General features: G+C 38.0%; 2 protein-coding genes and 1 long non-coding RNA gene across 6 annotated transcripts; 2 read left to right on the plus strand and 1 right to left on the minus strand.

Annotated features, from left to right (window-relative positions):
• Positions 1-583: 583 nt before the first annotated feature.
• On the plus strand, positions 584-3,814 carry LOC106493885 (uncharacterized). Its single transcript, XR_001294213.2, has 3 exons — positions 584-845; positions 3,230-3,288; positions 3,743-3,814. It is a non-coding gene; the product is annotated as an uncharacterized lncRNA (long non-coding RNA).
• METTL18 (methyltransferase 18, RPL3 N3(tau)-histidine) lies at positions 2,887-5,243 on the minus strand. Of its 2 annotated transcripts, none has more exons than XM_013954004.2 (2): positions 5,179-5,243; positions 2,887-4,184 (listed from the first exon to the last, which is right to left on the minus strand). In XM_013954004.2, exon 2 carries the CDS (start codon positions 3,995-3,997, stop codon positions 2,939-2,941), a length of 1,059 nt encoding a protein of 352 aa, XP_013809458.1. In that variant the 5' UTR covers positions 3,998-4,184; positions 5,179-5,243; the 3' UTR covers positions 2,887-2,938. The 2 variants fall into 2 exon arrangements, with proteins under 2 accessions (XP_013809458.1, XP_067156751.1); XM_067300650.1 differs by lacking the exon at positions 5,179-5,243 and adding an exon at positions 4,560-4,607.
• FIRRM (FIGNL1 interacting regulator of recombination and mitosis) lies at positions 3,880-24,887 on the plus strand. Of its 3 annotated transcripts, XM_067300643.1 has the most exons (23): positions 4,720-4,870; positions 5,372-5,411; positions 6,167-6,255; positions 7,230-7,334; positions 7,911-8,051; positions 8,950-9,112; positions 9,483-9,567; positions 10,100-10,238; positions 10,690-10,770; positions 12,838-12,902; positions 14,591-14,739; positions 15,738-15,846; positions 16,337-16,523; positions 17,546-17,628; positions 18,006-18,057; positions 18,664-18,753; positions 20,534-20,656; positions 21,518-21,613; positions 22,035-22,148; positions 22,558-22,662; positions 23,021-23,101; positions 23,936-24,049; positions 24,351-24,887. In XM_067300643.1, the coding sequence occupies exons 1-23, from the start codon at positions 4,772-4,774 to the stop codon at positions 24,534-24,536; spliced, it is 2,496 nt and encodes an 831-aa protein (XP_067156744.1). In that variant the 5' UTR covers positions 4,720-4,771; the 3' UTR covers positions 24,537-24,887. The 3 variants fall into 3 exon arrangements, with proteins under 3 accessions (XP_067156745.1, XP_067156744.1, XP_067156746.1); XM_067300644.1 differs by lacking the exons at positions 4,720-4,870; positions 5,372-5,411 and adding an exon at positions 3,880-3,937; XM_067300645.1 differs by lacking the exons at positions 4,720-4,870; positions 5,372-5,411; positions 6,167-6,255; positions 8,950-9,112 and having other exon boundaries at positions 7,234-7,334.
• Positions 24,888-24,931: the final 44 nt, after the last annotated feature.

Here is a 24,931-nt window from a genome sequence, read left to right on the forward strand (position 1 = left end):
TTCATATTGTAATGACACTTTCAAAAAGTATGGAGATGGAGGAGGGGGAGAAAAGGGGAGATAACTTAGAAATGAGTAGATAAATTGAGTTGTCAGCTGACTTCTTTGTCTCCTCATACAAGACATTGGGCCTCATGTAATGGTTTTTCATGTCATCGAAAAGACTTTGAGGCGCCTCTCAATCCTGTTTTTGCTAGTGTGATGTCATTCAGGAGAAATACTAATTGAACAAACAATTAAGATAAGCAAGTGTTACAAGTGGGTAAGTGAAAGATTTTTATTCCAGATTATTATGCTTCAGGAAAAGCAGGAAACTAGTCACTAGGGTTGGGATGATTTCTCAAGTAGAGAAAGTCTTAATGTTGGTTGTAGAAAAGGGAGAGCAGTACTTATTTTTAAACACAAACAGACCAGCCAACCTTTAAAACTAAGTGTTGAATCCTGCTTCCTCTTTGTATATCCACTGACTTCTAAAATGAAATAGAACTCAACTGGAGTTATGGAAATTGCAGTGCTAATTTTGATGATTTCACATGACAAAAATATCCTACATTGATTACCTTAAGTTCCCATTTTAGAACTAAATTGTACTGTATTGGGTTTTCATGTTTTCCAGGTGTTGTGTGATCATTGTGTGATTGTGGCTCTGGCAGTCTTCACTTGAAAGTCCTAAAAAAAAAAAAAAAAAAAATCTGATTCTGTATTCAAATGAACACTCAGCTATGTTTGTCAAATAATCCAAGAATAAAATGAGGATATTGAGCAAAAGAATGGGTATATTAAACCCAAGAGGAAGAATGAGTTCAATAGTGGAATATTCTCAAGAGGAAGCATAATAGAAGATTGTAAGTGCCTTCTTTTTTATTTACTCATCAAGGAATACATGAGATTCTTGTTCTTTACCATATTCACTATCATCAGAGTGGTCAGCATTTCTTATTACTTCAGGTACAATCCTCTGAAACAGCACTAGGCTTAGCAGGCAAGCAGTGATTTGTCTCCAGACTGTTTGAAAATGGCAAATGGTAGTTGCTTTGTTTCCAAGTTCCTCGTTTTGACCAAAAAAAAAAAGAACTGTTAACAGTGCTTCAAATATCTGCCAAAGCTAAAACTTTCTTTTATTCTCCAGTCTGTAGTTAATATATGTCAGCATCTTATAAGGTGACTGTCGTCAGTATGTTTTTCAGGGTTGATGCAAAAGAGTTCCAAAACACAACCACAGCCAGGCTGACTGGATTTTTCCTCTCATAAAAGAGCAACTTCAGTAATTTCTGAAACATCCATTTAAAATAGCCTACTTAGACTTGTTTTTGAAACAACAGTAGTTGTTAAGGCTCTTTTGTAAAGCACGGGAAATCCTCTTTGACTCTATTTTAATGGCAGCTGGTCAAAATAGAAATCTTGCTGTTAACTTTTATGGACTTAAACGACAGGAATTTACGTAATAGTAACTGATTTAGGTTGCTGTTGTAATAAGCTTCTTTCCACCTTCTCGGTCTATTATCATTTCTCCCATAGGTTTATTGAGTATCCTTGCATCCAGACTTACTGCAGTGGCTGACTGTCTACTAAGTATATGTTACTGCAAGGGTACAGCAGTGCGTTGCTGCAGTAAAGCGGTGCATGCTGATAAGTGGTAACTTTGATGTACCTGGTAGACTTGTTAAATAGCTTCTTGGCCATTTTTAGTTGAGACAAAACATACAATGGATTTCTTATGAATTGTGATACCAAGCACTCAGAATCATGTTTTTGTAGTTTTTGATTTTGTTTGCATTTTTTTGATAGAATAATTTCTGCAGTAACATACAGTTTTGTCTCACTATCATGATCTTCAGCCTGGAGCACAAAGGAATAACTTGTATATATACTTTTCGAAAAGCTTGCTGCCCTGCCGGACTGCTTAAAAGTATGATAGTGTTCAGTAGTACCCCCAGAAGTACTATCTGAAGTTACAGTATTGTAAAAAAGCAAGTTTTGAAAATGGGTCATTGCATACAGGCAGTTATTGTGTGGAAAGATCTTGTCAAAAAACAATTACACTATAATCTAGTTTGTCTCCTTTCCGTGTTGCAACCTAAAGCTCAGCTGTCATCCTCCCATTTCCTGCATTGTGTTTTGTGGGATTTATCTTGTTTGCTTTAAAGAACTTCTCTTGTTTAGAATCTTATCAACTCTGTTACTAAAACAAAGAAATCTGTTTTAGTGGTTTCTGAAAGCACTAAGGCTTCCTCACTGCCAGTAACTTACTGAGATTTTGTTACAGTGTTGATATGAATGTGAAAATACAAATATGAAAATTCACAAACAGTATTAAATATCCTCTAGTACAGTTTTTCTAGTGCTTGAATAAATCACATATGCGTTATATATGGAAAAACTATAATTTGTGAGGTTAGGTTACCAGACTGAAATACATGTGATAAATACAATCACATCCCCCTCTGGTGGCAGAACAGCAGAGCACGCAGATATGCAACTGATCCTGAAATCTGTTGCTGCAGCTGAATCATACCAGAGTTGGGAGCCTGAGCCTTGAAAACTACTTTCTGTGCTATATTGGGATGCTAAACCACCTCTTGCAAGCTGCAGTCAGCAGCCACTTCTGTGACTTAAGGTTCTGGCACTGCCAAAGAATGTGAGAGGAGGATTGGGGGCAGTGACTCGCTTTGCTTTCTAATATCTATATAAATGACAAAATTTGCATAAATAAATACTGGTATAAGCAGTACTCCATCTTTCTGTACAAAACAAGAATGAGAACAGTCCTTCACTTGCAGTCAGACATCAGAATTTATCAAACAGTTCAATCTCTAGTAAAGAGCATCATTAACTTGTCAATTCAGAATAACCTCAACAGAGGGAAAAAAAGCAAAGAGATGAGAATTAAAATATCATGTCTTTATTAAGATGTTTTTCAAGCACCAATGGCTGAATTTTAACTGGAAATTTTAAAGGCCATTTCAATAATAAATCGTTTCAGTCCTTTATCAATTATTTTAACTGTGTTGGTCCTGAACACGTTCTTCTCTTCAATGAATTTCTCAAAGAGGTGGACACCACCACCAACCCCAAAATAATGTGCTTTGCTTGCCAAATACACACGGCCATTTTTATCCAACAGCTGAGACAGTGTATCGTGTAAAGCACTGTAGTAGTCAGGGTTATAGATGGTCTCAGATGTGAAAATGAGATCGTACTTTGAAAAGGGTTTGTTGCTGCTTAACAGGAGCTGGCTGACTTCAGACCATTCTCCAGAAAAAAATCTGCATTTGGTGAGCAGATCAGGTAAGCACTTTGCTTTCTTGAGCCTCTTTGAAGGAGGCTTACTAATTTTTCTGTCATCTCCACTGCCAGTCCCATTGCCATCAACTATGCAGTTAGCCACTGTGTTAGGCAAGGTTATTTCATCAATCACTGTGCTGTTGTAGTCCTGAAAATGGACGACTTTAGCTTTTCTCCTTAATGCAACTATTCCTAGCAGTCCAGCCCCGCACCCGAGATCCAACACTGTCTTGTCAGTAAACTGCATTTCAGTCTCAGAAAAGTAATCTATGAGATCAAAGGTGCATTCCCAGATCTTCAGTCCTCCCTCATAGACTCCTGGGATGAGATCAGAGTGAGACGAAACACTTTTAGACACTATGTCTTCCCCACGGGAGCCACCCAAAAGCGTCATTTCCACTACCGACACATTTACGTAACGCAGGCCTGATACCATTTCCACAACTTTATTTTCCAGTACTTGGTTGACATCTTCAGGAATATCGTGCTCTTTGGCAGCTTTGAGGCAGAACCGTTTCTTTGGTGTTGCATCTTGGTGCTTATCAGTAGGCAGCCTTGGGCCACAGTCTGCTACAGCATCAGCAGCTTGCCTGCTTGCTCCTGTGGAGTCCTGCTCGTGTTTTGGAGAGCCCAGCTGTAACTCTGTCTTATCGTGAGTGTCTGCTTCATTGCTTTCATTTTCCTCAATAGAAAAATTAAATTGAAATGCCATTTTCAGGAATAAAAGGCATAAAACTCAGCTCAGTTTATTACAGCCAGAAACACTCATCTAACAGCAGTATTCGTAAAAAGATTTGGCTTTTTTAAAATATAGATAAAGGATGTTTTTATGTAGTTAAGCAATAGTGTTTTTCAGGTAGAATACTGTCTGCTTCACCAATATATCAGGTAAATTATTTCTGGAAAAGAGAGTAAATGATAGTTTAATGATACATAAGACTCTAAAATATTAGCAAAAACATTGCCTAATTGTAACATCCTAATTTTTATTTAAAAATAAAAAGATGAAGATTTAAGAAATTTCTGAAAAAACAGCAAGCAGGCGACAGCGTTAGAAGTGACCACATCGAGTAACTTAGGTCCATCCTTCGTAAACGCAGGGAAACTAATGCGGCTTAAGGCACGGATGGAGACGGCCGAGAAACGTGTAATTCCTCCCCCGTGACTCTGCGTTGGCACCGCCGCGCTCCTCGCCCCGCTCCCACGCTGCCCGGGGGACCCAGCTCCGCTCCTCTTCCCCCCCCCCCCCCCCCCCCGGCCCGGTCTCGCCCTACCGGCACCGGGCGGCCGCCGCCGTCCCGCTCTCCCACGTGGGCCGCCTGCCCCTTCCTCCTCGCTATGCGCATGCGCGCCCGCGGTGAAAAAGGGGGCGGGGCGGCTGCGGATGCAGCCGCCCCGCCCCCTTTTTCGCCGCGGGCGCGGAGGCTGCTGGGATAACGGCGGGACTCCCTTTTCCCGCCGCCCTGAGGTAACCGGAGCCGGCGCCATGTCCCAAACCGACCCCGAGCTGCTCCTGCAAGAGCTGGGCGGCTGGGACTGGGAGCTCTGCCGCCGGGAGCTGCCTGCCGTCCTGCCCCGGCTCCTTATATCCTTCCGGGGGTCCCGGTGGCGGTGGGAGGCCCCGAAATGGTTGGGGATGGGGGGGGGGAAGGGGGTATTTTCCTCCCTCACGTAAATCCGCGGGTGGGAAAAACACTCTGGAAAGGTGGTGCAGCCCTGGCAAGGGGCTGACGCAGGATGGAGACGCTGCGTGTCGGAACGGCCATTGAAATAAGTGAAAAATAAGTGCTGCTTTTCACCGAAGTAAAACATTTACAGCAGAAAGTACCGTATGGTTCATTTCTCACTTTAAGTGCCCCCCCGCCCCCCCCCCCCCGGTTATTCCCCACTTACCCTACAGAAATAGTTCTGGTCCTGCGAGTACTGAAGTGTCTCTGCTCCTCTCAGTTACGGAGCAGCTCCGCTTATTTCATGTGATGGGCGAAGTGCACGTGGGATAGCGTATGAAAAGTCCTGGTGACTTCTGCAAACGGTTTAAGAATAATATTTGTGGCAGGACAAGTTTGAGTTTCTTTAACGTTTTTACTCTATGTATCAGGAGTCTGAAGACTGGACTGAGCATATTCGTAAGTAGGGGTCAAGAAGTGCCTCTTCTTCTTAAGGGTAGTTCTGTTACAATCACGTTAGAGATTTTATGCTAGTTTAAAATATTTCTGTTATAACTGGTGACTTCCATACTTCCCCAATCTTCAGCAATCCTGCTGGACCTTGCATATTGCAGGAATTACATGCTGAATAAGCTTTATAAAAGCCCGTGAAGAACCGATGCATGTGAGACCGTTTTTTCTCTCCCAATACTTCTGAACTGTAGATTCTGAAAGAAAGGCACATTTCATCTTGTATTTTGTTTTATTCTAGCATCACAGTTGGCTAATACCTTACAGACAGCTAAACTCTTTTAATACCCAATAGCGATGAAAAAAAGAGTCAGATAAGCAACTGTTTAGGACTCCAGCTAACATTCACAGTTATGCTGTGTATTAGAGCAACAGGCATATTAAGTGTGCAGCTATATGCAATTTAGAATATGGAAAATTCTGGTTACATCTAGGTATCCAATTATGGACAAACAATTGTGCTCAACTTTCAACTGAGTGCAGTCCAGTGTGATGCAACTAATGGATTTATGTATGTTGGAGCCTTTATTGTTGCTTGATTTCTTTAGATAATGTGTGTGTGGCAAATGTTATGTTGCCTCTCTCAAAATCAAATACCTGGTTTGTTTGACATTGTTCTTTGTTTTATCTGGTAGGTTGCCACATATTCTGATAACTGTGTGTTGTTTTTTTCTGTAACAGTTTGTAAATACTTTGCTTTGCAGGTGTTTTGAGGATCCTGACTGAAATGTTTTTGCCTCATATCAGCCTTGCAGATTTGGAACAAACTTTTTTCTCAAAAGTATTGCCTAAGGTATGTCACTTTCAGTTAAATGTGAAATTTTGTATTAATTCAGTGTTAAAAAAATGCTTAGGATGTATTGATTCTTCTTTTGAGGTCTCATATTTGAGAATAATATAGCAAATAAACTTCTAGGCCATACTGACTTAGTGTGTGTTCTGTTTTTTTGATTAAATGATAGAGAACTTTGTGCTGTAGTTATATTTAAAGGGTAGCTATTAAAGAATTTTAATGAAGTACAACAGTGATGAATTCTGATTTAATTTTCAGGCCTCAGCTTATATATTTTAAGAAGCCTGTAAAAATGCCTAATTGATTTCCATTTCCTTTCTTTAATGTCCTCTAGCTGATTTTAGAGATTAAAAGAAAAATGGCTCATAATATGCATATCCCGAACAAGGATCAATGTACCATACTGATTGATATAGTGTCCTGCATGTGCCTGGAAACAGCTGTCTCAGCAGTAGCGCTTGTAAAATATCTAAGGGCCTCAACCAAAATAAAAATTATTGTTGTTTGACAGTCATATGATTTTATTTCTTTGTATATTGAAAATGTTAACGATCATTTTCAGAACAAAAACCTACTTTTCTGAGACAAAATGAAAAACATTCTGTCTTAAAATGATCTGTTTAAAACCAAATTGAAAACTCTTTGGTAGAATGAGATATATGTCATTTCAGGCAAATCAGCTAGGAAGTTTGCTTTACTAACAGAGGGAAAGTACTTAAAAAAAAAAAGTGTTATTAAACACTTACGGTTAGTAACAGCTAATCTATTTCTGTCTATAATTAGAGAAGTGATGGTTTTCAGTTTTTGCATGTCACACTTCATGTTTCAAATGTTAGGCTAGAAAACATTATATTCTCCTGTGACTTACCTCTTTATGACTCCATGCCAAGGAAGCAAGCAGATGTGTAATGATGTTACTATTTGTGGGAATATGTTTATAAATAAAGTGTTTTACATTTGTTTTGTTCTGACAGACTCTACAATTATTCGATAACTTGATGTATGAATTATCCAGTCAGGCCAAAGGTTTAACCAGCCAGAATACAGAGTTATGCAGTACTGTAAGGAATCTCTTACAGGCAAGTCTCGTGAAATAAGCTATCAGAGCAACGGTTATTTTATTTTTTGATTTTACCTAAGCAGTAACAAGGTTTTTGGAACATATTTGCCACCTACTAAGCAGCTGGTTAGAATGTAGTTTAATCTTCATTTGCGTTTGGCATTTAATTAAAATTTTCTGAATGATTTGATTAGTTAGTGTGTGATGCTAATCAGAATTAAAAAAAAAAAAACAGCTTAAACTGTTAGTCTCTAATGCAAATGGCATGTGACTCTCCATATTCAGAAAATAAATGTGGCATCTATTTATATAGTCACTTAATTCTGAGTTTTAAATTTTTTTGTAAATTGAAAACAGTAGCCAAAAGAAATATGAAGCATTCATGTAAAGAATATATGGTATTGGAAAAGACCTCTGGAATTGCTTGAGATTATTTTGTGGAGCTTCATTCATCTTTAGCAAACTACTTATATAAAAAGCTGTGAATTTTAATGTCATAAACATCTAGGAACAATTCAGCTAAGAAAAGCTGCTTTTGAAATTATCATCAGAATTGGTATCTTCACTGATTATTGTTGTTTATTTGTGCTTTCAGACTGTGGTGCAACTGTTGGAAACTCTGACCAGTTGTGTGCGGTACGTCTGCACGCTCCAAGAGTGTGTGCCTCTGGAGAGTGTCCGCACCTTTCCATCCTCTGTTCTTTACATGATAAAGAACACTTTTACACACTGCAAGGTAGGTCTATGTTAGCAGAAGAAAAATTGTTTTACTTGTTTTTTAGGAAGCCCTCCTTTGTAAGAAGATCCTGTTTTGAAAAAAATATTGCTGTAGATATTTTTTTTAATTATTGCTTTATTAAATCATTTACAGAATGTGCTTAGTGCCAAGTACAAAGATGTTTTTTCAACTGTCTGCCCAGCAAATTTGACCTGGTACTGAAAGGCAGACTGCATTTTTTCCCTATTTTGCATCAGTGTCAAGTAAACATTTTGTCTATGAATTTAGGCCCTCTGTGATATCTGTGCACTTCTGATGGCTGCAGTAGTTTTCAGAGCTATAAATGGTTACCAAAATGATGTATTTGCCATATTTCTGTGCAAGTTCCAAAGTGGACTGAAAGCTGAGATTAGGATTCTGATGTTGCTTATGATAAGTAATGTATATGAGTGTCAGACTTGCATTTTCAGATGCACCAGTAGTTATTGTGCTGGTAATAGTTCCCTCGGAAGCAGTGTAAATAAAATAAGGTTATCACAGGACTCAATAGCTTTTGTTCTGCCACCTTTTTCACTTTTCAATTTGTTCTTCTTCAGGTTACATTCCTTTATTTACCAATTCTAATTTGAAAGTGTTGGAAAATATTTGGAATTCTTTGGAGCCAGGCAGATTTCATTAGCTGTTGATTAGAGTGCAGGTGAATAGCATTTTATATTTAGCACATAACAAGTAGAGGTTGGTGTCAGAAGCTACAGATCTTGCTGACTAATGAGTTGAAGCAGGTGTATCTAAGCCTCGTTCTTTTTTCCAGTGAAGTGTATAACAGGGCTCTCAGTGTTTTCAACAGGTGAAAGACCAGGCTGTGATTCCAAAAAAATTTTTTAAATTTTTTTCAACTTTTCCCCATTTCCTACAGGACAGTGAATCAGTGTACTGTGGGCATCTGCACTTGATTTCTGACCTCCTACAAGCTATGTTTAAGGAAACTTACTCTCTTCAGAAGCAGCTGATGGAACTGCTTGATATGATTTCTATGGACTCTGCTTCTAGTGAAGATAACATTGCAGATATGGTGTCAGGTACATGCGGATCTAAAGATTTTTTTAGTCTTACCCAGTCTTTTTTTTCTGGCAAGTTTGCACCTTTGAGACAGAGTTCTGAGCCTGCTCAGTTCTGTTGTCTTGACCAGCCCTTCTGAAGGCAGCATTTTGCATCTTGAAATATTTCTGTTTTCTTCCTGAAACTTTCTTTGTGAGATGTGGGATGTAGGTCAGGGTTGTAGGAATGGGGCAGCACCTCTGCACTGAGCCATTTTCCTGATCCAGTGTTGCTGCTGTAGTATTCTAGTGCATTCAAATGTGGCAGCTGTTTTTTTTTCCCAGGTAAGCAGAGTAGCTGCAATCTGAGGAACCTGCTTTAACTTGGATTTTGCTATTATTTCCTCCACAGTAATCCACACTGTGCTGGAGATATGCTCTGTCGTTTCCAATATGGACCATGCTCTTCATGCTAACACGTGGAAGTTCATAATCAAGTATGTCTTTGAACTCTTTGGATTTCTTTGTAGTATGACTGGACTGTAATTTTAAATAACCAGTGTTTTATGTTCAGGGTTTCAAATACAGTTGAATTTAGAAAATTCAATTCCTGTGGAAGTTTAGCTAATAAGTAGAATTAAATGAAGATAGTTAAGAATTTGGCATTAAAAAGTAAAAGAAGCTTTGTTTTTTACAATAATATCAGAAGACAGTTTGAAATTCCATAGTGTGAATAGTTTTAAAAGGTCTGACCTGCAATTCTCTAAATATTTTTGGATCAAGTTGTGATATCTTATGCTTTTATCCTGCCTCTGCTCTGTGCTTTGGTCATAACTGCCAAGAGGGTAGTTCTCCTCTCTAAATTTCTGGACTTTTGTGAGGACACTGCTGTTTTAGTGTACACAGATGTCACACTGATTAGTGTGGCATAAAAGCCTAAATAGAACAATTAGGGTATTTGGATTTGTACTAACTTTTTACACGATCACTTCTGACAATTAAATATCTGATTCTATTCCTGTCTTTTAGGCAAAGCCTGAAGCATCATTCCCTGCTTCAGTGCCATCTGAAACACAGTGATATCCTCAGTGGCCTGTGCAAAGATACTCTTCTTTCTTTTCACTCCTGTTTGCAACTGGCTGAGCAAATGAAGATGTCAGAGATACAGGTGAATTAAAAAGCTCCCAGAACTGCTTTTGAACTTGAAAAAGATAAATTTGTTGTGCTGTATTATTGCTTGGAGTGTTTTCTCATGCATATGGTAGGCAAAATACCTCATTCTTTTGAAACCATGTGAAAATGAGGCCCATAATTTGCTTAGATTGGGGATGTTTCAATGAGTCATTGAAAATAAATTTCTGCCATACTCTGCAGGAACTTTGTTTATTTCCTAAACTGACTATATCCAAAGGAGAATCAAAACACAGTATTTCAATTCTGAATATTACTATGAAAAATTTTGAGAGGTATACTGAGGTTTCCTAAAGTTTTTCTCCTGTTACTGGAGAGTGTGTGGGAATCAATTTCAAAATGTGTTTTGAGCATTGTTGGCAATTTAACTTTCTGTTGTATTGTATTACTCTCTCTAGATAAAGTTTTATAGTTGTTTGTTTCAACAGGAGGGCACTGACCTCAAGCTATTCCAGAAGACAGTCAAACTATGCAGATTTTTTGCTAATTCTCTTGTACACTACACCAAGGTAAGATTTAATGCTTGAATCCTACATTGGTATTATATTTAAGCCTCTGCTGTGCAAACTGGGCAATTATAGTACAGCATAATATCTTACCAATTTATGACTACACCCTATGGGCAGTATAATTAACATCCATGCATAACTTGCTTGTAGTTCTTTCAGCTGAGTACACTCATGAGCCCAAGTAGGATTATTGCTGTGATTTAACAGAAAAACAGAAAAGAATAATAAGCTGTTAGAAGTAATTGGTAGGAGATGTCCAGTCTTTACCTGCAGCCTTGAGTCAATGGAACAGCAACTTTCCCTTGAAGAATTAAACAGGCTAAACCTGTTCCTAGCGTTTCAAAATTGTTCCTCATTTTTCCGTAATGATCACAGTCATTCCTTGTTTAATTTTCTGTGGCTTGTTATTGCCATGAGACTACTAGCATTTTTGAATAGGTTCCTAATGAGTATATTTACACAAATTTACAACAATCCTAAATTTAAGATTTCCTCAAGGATTTTCAAGGTTGATTTAGAAAAAATGTATTATTTTTTAGATAGAAGTCTGAAGGCAAGTTACTTTGAATTGTGATGTGTGGTTCTTTTATTGTTTAATACTTACACATCATCTGTTGCATCAGAATAGCTGAGGTATAGTCATACGGTATTAAAGGCTTTTTGTTTCTTTCTGAGAGATGACTCAAAAGTGACTTTGGGTTTTAAATCCCTAATGGATGAAAAAAAAAAGTTAACTGTAATATTTGCACAGACTTAACTGCAAGAAGGATTTCTGGTCAGGAGAGTCCTGATTTAGAAGGCCGTTAGTAGCTCCCTTTTTATTTTCACCTAAACCTTTTTCTTTGCTGAGCAGCAGTTGTAACCTTTTGCCGTGGAACAACATAGTGTAAGAGGCAGCATCGTCTAGTAGTTTGGATGCAGCATTGAGGATAAGAAATGTCAGTGTACTATTACTAGCTCAGATGCTAACTTCCTTCCATTGCCCTGGCCAGGCCACTTTATTGCTGTGCTTTAGTTTTCCCATCATTAGAAGGGGATGCTATAAATTAACCCGTTTTAAGAATGTATGCAAAAGAAATTTGCTGGTACAAGGACTAGTGATCTCCAGATGCCAAATTTGTTAAATATCCTAGTACAATGTCTAGTCTAATTATTATCCTCAGCACAAGCGGAATAGCTCTACTTCTCAGCAGGAATCTGGATTTCAGTATCTTTTTGTAAAATAAATTGAGAATTTTTTCTTCGCTAAACTTTATGCTAAGTAATCTTTTCAAATGCTTCACCTTATTTAGAGTCAAACAAAATTCCAGACTTCTTGCATAACATGGCCGGAGCTGTTAAAACAATTTTTCTGTTGCTCAGTAATAGCAACAGATTCCTGTCCACCATCATTTGCTCAGCAAAGCCCTTTTTCCATGAAGCACATAGGAGAGAAAGATCACCTCAGTATTTCTGATAGATAGATAATCAGTAACATTCTCCTTGTGGGGTTTTTAACGAGAGCATATGGTCCAACGTGGTATGTTTGCTTGTTTCTGCTCAAAAGTTTTTTTCCCTAATTTCCATCCTTTATTTTCTTGGTAATCTCTTCCCCTTTTTCCTCTCTGTATTTCCTGTTTTACCTTAAGTGACCATTTATGAAACATCAAGCAGCAACAGTAAAAGCCATTGATGGTATATTATGTATCTGTTTTGTCCCAGGGGTAAAAGCAGGGTTTTGATTTTTTTGGCACAAAGTGAATAACATTATGATAGGATAAAATAGCTTTACAACATGTATGTGAGCACTTCAGGTTTTTGCAGCTCTCTATGGCTATTACATCTGTGCTTGCTAAGTTTTTAAAATGAGCCTATAAATCTAACTGTCTTAAGTAGAATATATATACATGCAATATAATTAACCTTAGGAATTCTTTATTTGTTCTTGCTTTGTGCTGAAGATTGTTAGAATTTAATCATGTTTTGCAATGTATCATTTTACACACAAATATAATAAAACAGAAAGAAAATGTGTTCAGTCATGTATTTTATATTAAAAGTACTGTTCAAAATTAATGGCTTTTGCAGGAATTTCTTTCTTTCTTCTCGGATTCGTGCTCTCAATTACACCAGCTGTTTCTTCAAATATACAGGTAAGTGAAGTACAAACAATTGATTATTGATAGTATCTTAAGAATATTTGCATTTTTCATTTTTAAAGTTGAAGTTGCAAGTATTTTGAGATGAAAAAATATATTTCTTGTTCCAGAGTTGTTTGTTTCTTTTTTCAAGTTCAGAGGTCAGGGAAGTTCGATGGATAAGATGGGCATCTTTTGTGCGGTATTAGTTCCCTCAAACCCATTCTTAATCAGTGCTGAGAGTGTCAAATACAGAAAACAAACCTAACTTTGTTGCACTTGCTTCTGTCAGCATTTCTTAAACAGTTGTGTTAGATTACACAACTGATTGGCTTGGATCCTAGGTCTATCTATGCAAGTTCATTCGAAGGCTCTTTTTCCTAAAGTCAAAATTCCTGAAGGCAGGAGTCGCTGTTGAGTTGTCCTGCAGTGAAGCAGCTAGGCAAAGAGGTAAAACAGCAACCCAGCGGTCTTTGGAACAAACAGTAGCACGTTGTTAGTGACGCTGTGCAAAGTATAGGCAATTCAGAATTACCCTTCCCTAATACTAATTCCTTCCTGTTTCATCTGTCACTAAATGGCCATGCACTCTTCTTCTGTTTTTAAGCTCTAGTGAAAGAAAAAAATCCCTAAATCTGAACACAGGTATCATTAGGAACAGCTTGACAGATTGTTTCTACTTCAAGACCAAGTGTGGAAACATTTGTCCTGAAGGGAGTTTGAAACAGAGTATCTTGAAATTCTTTCACAGCTTTACTGTTGTGCTTATAATCTTATGAAAGCTCACCAAAGGACTGCATGGGTCTCCCGCAAGCAAAGGCTTTTTAATGTTATGCTATAAAAAGCAAAGATATTTTCTTTTATAGTCTGAAAACTGCTTATTGTTCCTCTTTCAAAAATTATTTGTTCTGTTTGCTGCAATAACAAGGAGGAAAAGGGCAAACTGAACTTATAATAGAGGGCTGATTTCAGTCATTCTTTTGGAATTGAAACCAGGTTCTGTGGCGAGATGCATGCATGAGTTCACTGCATGTTTTACTACAAAATCAGGTGATTATTTTTTACGAGTTTCCTCTTCTGACTTTACTTACCTTGTAGAGCTTTCTTAAGTGGAAGGTTGTAAATTTTTATTCACTCAGAAAAACGAAGCAGGCTTTTTCAGTAGGAAAGTAGCATTTTACAGTCTCTTTATAAGTTGCAAGAGTAGAAGGTTTTCACTTCATGATCTCTTTTGCTTTATTCTCGTATCACTTTTTTTTTCATTTATTGCTCTTTTTTTTCTTTTTAAAGAAATTAAGTGGTACTCTTTTATTAGTGTTGTCTGTTAAATTAGTACTGTCAAATTTATTACAGTCAAATTGTATCTACAAGTGTTCCTTTGGCTTTCATTGCTTGCCTTTTTTGTGATACATTATTTTTCTTCTTTATATATGTTATGTATTTTACACGCATTTTCTGTGAGCTTGAAAGTTTTTTTTTTTCACATGTTTAGTAAAATACTGGGTTGTGATGCTTGGTTTAAAGGCTGAATACAGAGTTGTAACTGACAGTTTTAATAGGTATTTATAAAATGGAGAGCCCTTTCTGTCTTGCCTTTTATTTCACAATAATAGGGAACTCATGAATTTGCCTTTTTGCAGTTCTTTTGAAAAGTAATGCTACTGAGAATGTTTAACTATTTCTTTTTTCTGCCCCCCCCCCAGCAAGTTTCCTCCCAGTCTCTATGCTCCAGTGATCTTGGAGGTTCATCGAGATGAAATATCCAGGGTTTTTCTTGTGGCTCTAGACCCTCTCATCAACCAGCTTCTTCCCTTTAGCCCTTTTATGGAGCAAGTATTAAGTGAAAAATTAGGTGGGTTTAAAATACAGCTGCTTCTATTACAGTACTACGTAACCACCTTTAAGGGATCAGACTTGATATTTTGATTTTTTTCGGATGACAAGCACTTACACAACATTCTGCACTTGTTTGTTTGCCTCTTGTCCTTTTGTAGGTACTAAGGTATTTTTTATGCTAGTTGCATATTAACTCAGATGAATTTTATAATGGAGAGTTCATGTTGCTGTTGAATACATATTTTCCAAAGCACTCACAGTAACTTCAATACTAACCTGTTTAACAGAAATCCTATTGAATTTGGCAGTTTTGCATCATTTCAATCCGCATTTATGTCACAAATTTTTTAAGTAGGCTGAATGTTTCCTGCTGTGATATTGATGGGGGAGAACAGCTATTTTTCATAAAACAAGTATTTTCTGTGGAAAATGGAATGCCTTCAAACTAAAAGATGATCAGCTTTTTGTCATAACTGCCCAGAAAACTTCTGCTCTGACCAACATATCATGATTCTGAGATAGCTGTGCTATTTTTTGGGAGTTATGGTGTAAGCATCAGTTGGTCCCTTTCTCTCTGTAGGCTGGACTTCCTTCTCGCCCACATGTGCGCTCTGGCCTTGTGATCACAATGATGCACTTAATAAAAGACAAAAACTTGGTTTATATTCAGCCTCTGAGAAATACAGTGCTTTCAAGGAGCCTGAGCCTCCCAGATTGCAACTCCTTTGCAGCACGTTGTAGTGGCAGTTCAGAACTGAAATATTTTAGCTTTTGCCTGAAATAGTATATATATTGTGTTTATTTTTCCCTTCAGCATAATGTTCTTGATGAAACATTACTTTTTCGTTTTTGCATCAGCTGTGTCAAAAAGTGATTTTTGATTGTTTTGCTGGAAACTTGTATTCTTTACCATTTCTTTGTCATTTGCCACTTGTTTAAAAGCTACTTTACATACATGCAAAATATATTTACCAGGGCAATTATCATCATATTAAAAAAAAAAAAAATCTACAGGTCTTCCTCCTGAGCAGCAGCTGCCCCAGTGTCTTCTTCTGATTGCCATAATGGACAAGTTGTCCTCTCAACCTGAAGAAGTGCAAAGTCTCTGGAACACAGGAAGAAGGTACTAAAAAAGATTTCACGGTAATTCCTGTCCAGAGCAGTCAGGGTGCACAGGCAAACAGAGGGCCTCTGTTGCTAGGGTTCCTCTCACAAACAAATGGTAAAATAAACAGGTTCTATGCATTTACATTCTTATCCTGGGAGAAACATGATCTGATGTTCTGCTTCGGGGTGAATGATGTAGGTCCAAAAATACCTTTGTTCAGGAAAGTTCAGGAAAAGGATGGTATTTGGCTTCCTTCCAGGATAGAAAAGGGCCTGTAACTTGTTGATATTCCACTAAGTTAAAGTGTTGCATTTTTATGCTTGAACCCTCTCATAATCACCTGAATTTGTAAAAGGAGAAGGTGTTCAGGGATGTAGACCTGTAGCACTGAGGTTACTGGCAGTTTCCAGTCTGATACAAAGATTTTGTAGTACAGATGTTGTTTACAGGGTTTGGGATTTGCACATCTGCAACCCAACTGTTTGTCTTTTTTTTTTTCCTGCAGCTTGTCTTTGTTCTCAGCGCTTTTTCTCAGTTTCCAGCAATGTTCTGGTGAGCTTTCTCTCCCTGTTTGTTTGCCAGAAGTGATTGGTACAGGACAGCCAGCGGTTCCCATCACCCTGTATCATTATGTCTGTGTCCACCTGTGTTCCTTCATTGCTTCCACACTCCCATCACACTTTCCTCAGCTGGTAAGATTGTTTCCTGCTTATTCATCTTTTCAGATGATGTGATGCATACGTAATATTTAAAAAAGGATGATTTCTGTCTAATGATCTAGCTCTGAAGCCATGCCTAGGTATGAAGGGATTTGGTTACTCTTTAGAGAACAATATGATGTAGTTATACAGCAGGAGTTTGGTTATACAGTAGAAGTCATTTGTGGGGAGAGGGGGGAAAAGTCTTTATACACGTTGTTGAAAACCTTAGTTTCTGTTGGAAATCTTTATTCTCTTTGGGGCGTGTTACTTAAAAAAAAGTTCAGTGCTTTCTTTTATGCTGTTTTCCAACTGTATTAAATTTGCCTGGTTTTGTTTGTCTATACTGTAAGGTAATAAGAAAGTGATAACTAATATTCGAGTAGATTATTAAGCTAAAAATACACTGTTGTGATTCCACTTAAGACCATGCCATAAACTGGAAATAAGAATCTTTTTCTACATTGGAGGAGTATTCTGGGCTTTGATAAAAGTTTTATAATGTTTTTCACTTTTTCTCATGCATAGACAAAAAAGTTTCTGGATAAATGTAAAACTTTATAAAGTTAAGAGCTGTCACAAAAATAATACTCCTAGTTTAGCTTTTTCTGAATGCTACATTCCCCTTTCAGATAAAATTCAGATAAAAGTTTCCCAAAAGAGGAAAGTTTTTATGTGTTCTTCAGTAAGCTGCCAATAGACCTGGCAAAAAAATAATAATACATTCATAAAAAATGTTTTCATAAATGATGCCTTGTGAAGAAGGGATGCACATATTGAAATACCTTGAAAAGTGAAGGACCTTCAGCTCATTGTAATAAAATGTATGTAAAACTAAAGGTATAGTTGCTTGCTTGAACTTGTAAGTGAATATAGAGTATTAAAAGCAGTCGTCAGAACATTTTAATTGGATAAGGTGAAAATCTTATTAGGTTTTATGCTATTTAGTAGAGTAAAAGTGATAGTAAGCCTGCAATCAGTTTCTGCTTTAATTTACATATACATTTTCTCCTCAGGAGCGTGCTTTGCTGGATGCTGTGCTCAGTTCTAGTATGATCACATCTTTACTAGCTATGGATTCATGGTGTTTCCTTGCTCGGTAAGATGTTTTTGTTACAGGTCAAGTAGGATATCAACAGTTCCAGTCAGTTCTGTTGTTGCTCATAATTCCCTGAGAGAGATATTTAAGGTGAAATTGTCCCAGAATTGAATTCTATTCAGATATAGAGCATATTTTGAAAATTAGGAACATAAATGGCTTCAGCCATTTTTACATTCATGCAAGGGGAACATACTTTTCCTGTTATTTAATAACTGTTTTTTGGAACAGTTCTCTCAAGTAAATTATATCTGTGTTTATCAAGTTTAAATATGTTAGGGGAAATGGTCATCTCTAAGACAAAACTCAGAATATTTAGTTAGTAGGAGAGTAGGAAGTATAGCCGCACTAACTTCTCTTTCTCTTTCACATTCCAGGTATGGAACAGCTGAACTGTGTGCTCACCATGTTTTTGTGTTAGCCCACTTGGTAAGAACCACCGTGATGTTTGGAATTTGGCGCCTGTTTTAACCTAGTTCTATTGCAACCTTTCTATGACCAAAGCCAAGAGTTTCATTTTTCCACATCCAAAATGGAATTTTAATTCCTCAAAGTGATTAATAATTAGCATTAGCAGTACTGTGAAAATACAAAGCAAGGTACCTAGTAGTTCTGACATGCCCTGCATTGTTTTATTTAGAGTGCTACTGTTGAGATCCCACATGGCATGTCAGAGATTTTTACTGAGAAGAGTCAAATGGGAGGTCAGTGGTTACTCAATGGAGAATATTAGGAATAAGAATAGCACTTGTAGGTGAAAATAATAAATTAACAAAGGGCTAATGGTAAACCAGGAAGAGACCTTGCTGTAATGGTTGATGACATATCAGTGAGTATTTCTTGTGGTGCTTTGATTGAAAGGTAAATATAGTCTTGGTTGCAAGAACAAGATCTTACGCTGCTTAAAGTGAAACCCAGTGTCTGTTTACATTTTTTGGTTTTATGACTCTCGGAAACGTTCTGTTTAGAATTCATTTGCTGAATGGTGTTTTTTCCTTAATTTAATTAGATGCATTCCCTGTTATCCTAATTTAGATAAAGTCTTGGCCTAGTGAGCGTTACGAGGTCTCAGCCTTGGGTGTTCTGCTGAGGCGTATGCTGTTCTTAATGGCTCCAGATCATCAGGCAAGTATAGCACCAGTGTCTTCTGGCTTTAATAGATCAGATTTGAATCAGTGGCCTGTGTTAAAATGTCCTGTTTCCATTCTTCAGAAATGGCGGGAGGTTGATTGCTCTCTTGCTGTACTTGATTTTACTTTGTCATAGTGGATCCTTATTTGTGTAGATGTGATCTTTAAAACATCAGAGGAACATACATCTTTCTAATGCTGGCCTTCTTGGATGGCAATGAAGTCCTTTTTTTGATTAAGTATGAAAACAGCACATCTCCCAGATCTGCTGATGCTGGCTGTGACCATAGTTTCTCTTCTGGGGTGGAACCAGCCTTTGATGCCTATTTTCTTTATATTTTGAAGCTGTTTTCCAGGACGGTGATGGGGTAGAAATTCACTGTACCCCCACTTTAATGAGTATAAGATAAAATTTTCTGTAGAATAAAGACAGAATTCAATTAAAAATGAATTGAAGGATGCAATGTGAGTCATTATTACAAATAAAAGTCATTTAATAGAGCTTATGATAAAGGATAATGCTGGAATAGATAATTAATATAAAGGAAATCAACAGAGTAAAAAGTGTATTAGACAGTCATTTTGTTACTTGGGAATATGATGTTAACGTTGGTTTTGGTATATACTGATCTGTATCACAGATTGTATCAGTTGCACAGTGAAAGAATAGTGGCTGTTTATATGCACATTCACTGTAGCATTTGTGAAAAGAAAAGTATGCTCAAATTTTGTTGCCAGGTAGTCTTAGAGTAGGAAGAGTAACAGCCTGGTTCTGCAAACTCCTAAGAACCGTCATTGCAGATGGTTGGACTGTTTCCAGTAGTGCTTTTTGATTGTTGGTTTCTCAACTCTTTGACAGGTTATCAAATTCTTTCCTGGTCTTTTTAGTTCATATTATCTTTTGTTTGCAGGTAGAATTTACTCATAAGTTTCTTCCCAAAGAAGCAGAAAACTTGGCAGTGTGGCAGCATATATCCCTCAAGGCCCTAAGTCCTGATCTTAGGAAGCAAGTGGCACATCAGCTCTGTGTGGCAGGGCTCGCGCAATGCAGGCAGTGGCTGAATAGCAGGCGTGCTTTGGGGGAGGTCCGACCTGTGGTAAGGGAGGTTTGATGCTCTTTGTAAAAATGTGAACTTCAGGTGTCCATATTGTAAGGATTCTGTTGTTGCTCTCACCTCAGTTCTATTTGTCTGTCTGCTGTGTGGCTTTTTCCCCTGCCTAGTTGTCAAACACATGAGCAAAGACTGTCATTTTCATGTCGCATTCTATTATGTGGCCCATTAGGGCCCTGTACTCTGCAGGTGATAGTGGCGCTCTTGTGATTCACTTGTTATTTTCTCTCTGGGTGAGCAGATATATTTTTCCTTAGAATTTCTGATTTATATTATGTCATACAATTACTTCTCGGTTTTAAAGTTAGAGCAGTTTTCATGTGGCATCATATCTGAAAGATGTTTGCTGGCCTCTGTGGCAAAGGAGAGGAGAGTGAGAAAACAGAGACTTCCACATAAAGTATTAGCTGCCATCTTTTCCTTGACAGTGCAGCTAACTACTATAGCACAGCGTAAAACTCTCAGAGAAGCAAAATGTATTGTCCTTGATTTGGAAGCTTTATTGGCCAGCAGCCTGGTGGATTAGCTGTACTGTACAGCTGACATAAGCACATTGGGCTTCCAGCCATCTCATATGGTTTTAGAAGTTTAATATGAGACTGGGGTTTGGGTTTGACAGGTAGGGTTTTTTGGTCTTACTTTTGTACCCCTTTTTTCTACCAGAACATTGCTTTTTCTGTCATTTTGACTGCCTGTAATTCTGCTGGTGACACTCTGGAGGGAGAACTTCAGGCATCTATCTCGGGAGTACTTGGTCAATTCTGGACTTGCCTCCAGGCTAAGCAGGTGAGTGAATTTGCTGTTCTAATGGTGAAAGCATGCTTTCTTTGGGAGGCTTGTGCAGTTTCGTCGTGTGTGTTACTAAATCATTTCACTTGGATTGGACCATTTCCCTAAAGTGCAATGTAGTTGTGCTTCCTATGTGCTATCAGCTGGTGTATGTATTAGGCATGCGCTCTGGGAAGCATCGAGTTTGAATTTTCCTGAACACTACATATATGACTCCTCGCTACTCCATCTGCTACTTGGTCCAGTTCAGACTTGCTTAACAAGAAGCCTGAAATACCTCATTCTGATTTATATCAGTTACGGGTTTGACCTATTTTAAATGTTGATTAGAATGCAAACAAAAACCATGGTGATTTAGATTAGCACATGAAAGCCCTTAGAGATAGTAACCCTCCTCCCATCTTTGAGCACAGGGGGGAAAGGTTTTCTCTTGACTGTATACCCTACTGTTCACGTCTGCAGTTGGAGAAGTAAAGGAAAAAGGATCCGTCTTGGCTCATACTCCAGATTAAAACATAAAATGTGAGACTGGGTGTGAAGAAGACATTTGACAACTGATGAAAGAAATAGCTAGGTTAATCTTGTTTGTTTAGCTTCTTATATTGGCAAGAGTGGAGAAAGAGGAGTCAGATAAGAAAGATCCTTAATAAAAATATAAGGAAAGGGCCTTGTAAAATACAACTGCCTTGAAATATTTCTAAGACTACTTTAATCTTATCTTCTGCTGCTTATGATGTGTTGTTTTATACATGTGAAGTTAGGCTAAGAATTTTGGAATGTTTCTGTGATTTTACATTCTTTGCTAAGTTGTTCCTTGAGCTGAAAGCAATGATACTAACACTGTATGAACTGTTGCAGGTGTCAGATGACCCATGCCTCCAGCAGACACTGTGTTTATTACTTCACCTTTTGGAATTTTTCATCCAAATGTTAGGTGCTCAACTAATTACTCAGGTAAGAAACTTATGAGTAATTTATTTCATGAAAACCAAGTTCTTTGTGATTTACCAAAGATCTCTAATGAGCTTTTTCATGGTCTGGCCTTCCCTTAACATGAGGAGGTTTCTAACTTTATTTCTTCCTTGGTTACTTTCCTGGTCTTTAAACCAGGTATGTGGCACTTTGGTTAATGTTGCTTTTGAGAATCCTGTTATTCTGTAAGATAGTGCAGATATATAGCTATGCTATAAAACATATTTATTTCTCTCCAGAAGGCACACACTGTTTATACTAGCCAGTTTTATTCAAGCTGTAGCATGCCTACTTTTGTTTTGCGTCCAGTATTCTAAAATAATGTCCTCAGATTTAATGATCAGACAGAACAGTTTTCATCTATAATCCATGTTTGCTGAAGCTTCATTTGGGTTTCCTGCAGGTGTTTGCACTGCAGTCTTCCCTTTTCCAGTTAGATCCCCCAGATCATGTTCGTCTAGCAATGCTGGATTTTCTCTCTTCTATGGGAAAGGTGTTCATACCACAAGAAGCCCAGGTAAATATAATTGGGGCCTTATTTAATCTCAGGTCTTTTGATGAAAAGATGTGCTTTTTTTACTTAAATACATGAAAGACTGCCATGGCATAATGATCTTGGAGACTTATTAATGATCTATGGAGGTTTTATTTTTCATTGAGGCACTTGCGCTAAGTGCACGTAAGATGCTTGATGCATTCATTGCATGTTGCTTCTCAACAATTAGGCAGGACTGACATTTGAACCCCCAAGAAGAAAAAATAGAACGTGTCATCTTCCTAAGTGTTTTTTTGCCAGGCAGGGCAGTAGCACTCTCAAATTTCACAAACTTATCCTTTGACCATACAGTGAATTTTTAATAGAATTCCATTATGGTAAAATATGCCCAACTAAGTCCTGGAAAATCTGATATTTGTTTCTCTTTCAGAGGCAAGTTGTACCTCAGTTGTCATGTTTGTTTGCTTCTCTGCTAGCTGACCAGACTTGGCTGATTCATCAGCATGCGCTGGAGGCATTCACACATTTTGCAGAGGTAAGCAGAGCAGTGCTTTGGATGTATGGATTGGCTCTGTTAACTTTTATCATACAGAAGTTCTTCTGTCTTAAATGTTTGCTGCTCTTCGCTGAACAGTTTGGATCTTAGCATTACAGATGCTGTTGCACATGAATAAAAATAATAAGGGCTAATGCACTATGTATGATTTCAGGATCTGGAACTGAAGGAAAATCAAGCATTGGTTGCTTAAATTGATTGCAAGGAGCTAGGTTGTTTAAAACAATCTGTCAGCACAGAATTTTTCCCAGATCGTTGGGGAAGCAGTTTCTCCTTCATCTTTATTTCTTTGTTAATATGAATGTACTGAACAACTGTTACTCAATGGTTTTGACAGGAAACAAGCCATGAAGATGTTGTTCCTCAGTGCCTTAATTCTGAAGAAACTAAGAACAAAGTTGTTAGTTTTCTGGCTAAGGTATGATCTTAAACTATTTTACTGTTTCCTTAGTTGATGTTGTACACATCTAATGCCATATTAAGTAGGACTGATGAGCTTGGCTTCAATGCCACAATAATGTAGCATCTGGCCCATGTCTGTTTCTATACCTGCATCACCTGCATGCAGATTAAATGGATAAGTTTAAAATAAATTGCTGTGTTTACTGGGATCTGGTTGAATTTTTGTTTGCTAAAATCAGCAGGCCTAACAAATCCTGTATCTATGCACACCGCTCTTCCAGTATTTCCCAGACTTGATAAAAATGCTTTGCTCTTCCATCCTTGAACAAAAATTAAATTGCATAATGATTTTTGTAAGTGGAAAAAGTATCTATTAAAAAGACTGGGATTCCATCATTCCATTTGTGTAACTTTTTTTTTTCCCGTCCCCTGTCTTCTTGGATCAGTTTCTGTAAGCTAAATGAACATGTCTGAAACATCTTAGTCCTCCTTTCTTGCAGGTTAAAAAAAATTCTATTAAAAGCACATGGCTATTTATTCATAACGTAACAACTACCTCCTTCCAGTTGTTTATTGGGCTGCAACCTTAAGGGACTGCTATCTGGACAAGCAGTTCCTGTCAAGCAGATAATTAGCAAAAGAACTGAGAGGCACTGGTGCTACACTGAAGTTGCAGATAACTTTAATCATCTCCTGCTCAGAAAAGTGAGGGAGGAATTAGATTCAATTTGAACTGTCAGTTAAGATGACATATATATATTTTTTTCCATTGTTCTGGTATACAAACTGAACCTGTGAAGGCTGGTAACGCCTCCTTGTTTAGTTACCTCTCCTGTGGCTTTCTCCCTAGATGAGGCAGGTAGAAGAGACAACAGAAGCACGAACAGAACGTATGAAACGGGAAAGGATTATCTACAGCGCTCATTTTCTGAAAAAGACTGAAGAACAGGACTCAGCAGGAGAGGTATGTGCACTTCTTTAAACTATCTGGGCTCTACCGTAGGTTTGTGTCAGTTCTGGGAAGTAGTTAGAGAGGTTCAAGACTGCCCTGCTGCCCTCCATGTTCTAAGAAAAAAGCTTGCGTGCAGTCCTGCCCCTTAATATTAAACCAGAATGCTCTGCACTGCCTGCCAGCTGGGAAGAGCTCTCCCAAGGCACGGGAGCATCTCGCAGTTCTCCAACTGAGGTTCTTTTGCAGTTGGAGGATGACTAATCACTTATGTATGGGATTATAAATGATGTCTAACCTGTGTTTAAATCTGCAGCCTCTGGCAAAAAGAGCGTGTCACCCACCCTCTGAGGAGCAGTATAAGTCAGCAGTAGGCACAATGGAGGGGGCAGTGGAGGCTGTGAAGCTGCTGCTCCAGAAAGGGTCACCCCCTGCTTGGCTTGCAGTGAAACTGGAGGCTCTACATACAGCTATAGCCACTTTGAGAAACAGTGTACGGTAAGGTTGTTCAACAGGCTTTAAAGATGCTAAAAAGCTCAGCTCCCTGGTTGGAGGGAAGAGATACCTTTGTACCATGATTGCTGGAGAAGGAAAAACTGTGACACAGGGTGATGCTCTACTATACTCTTAAGTGGTAGTTAATATACCAAAATGAACTGATGTGCGAGATGGTGGACAGTTTCACAGTAACTGGATGGAAGGATTGATACACTTAATGGACTCTATTGTGCGTCTGAGCTGTCATCTTGTATATTGCCAATGTATAGCTTATTTTTCTAAGATACTGTATGATAACAAGCATTTAATGAGATTGTCTTGGAGATAAAGATGTTTGAACTCGTTGTAGAAGTAACTACTACAGTATTTCCTGTCATGTACAGGTGAGGGGGCAGTAGG

This window comes from Apteryx mantelli, chromosome 8 (genome assembly GCF_036417845.1).
Source record: "Apteryx mantelli isolate bAptMan1 chromosome 8, bAptMan1.hap1, whole genome shotgun sequence".
Classification (NCBI taxonomy): domain Eukaryota; kingdom Metazoa; phylum Chordata; class Aves; order Apterygiformes; family Apterygidae; genus Apteryx; species Apteryx mantelli.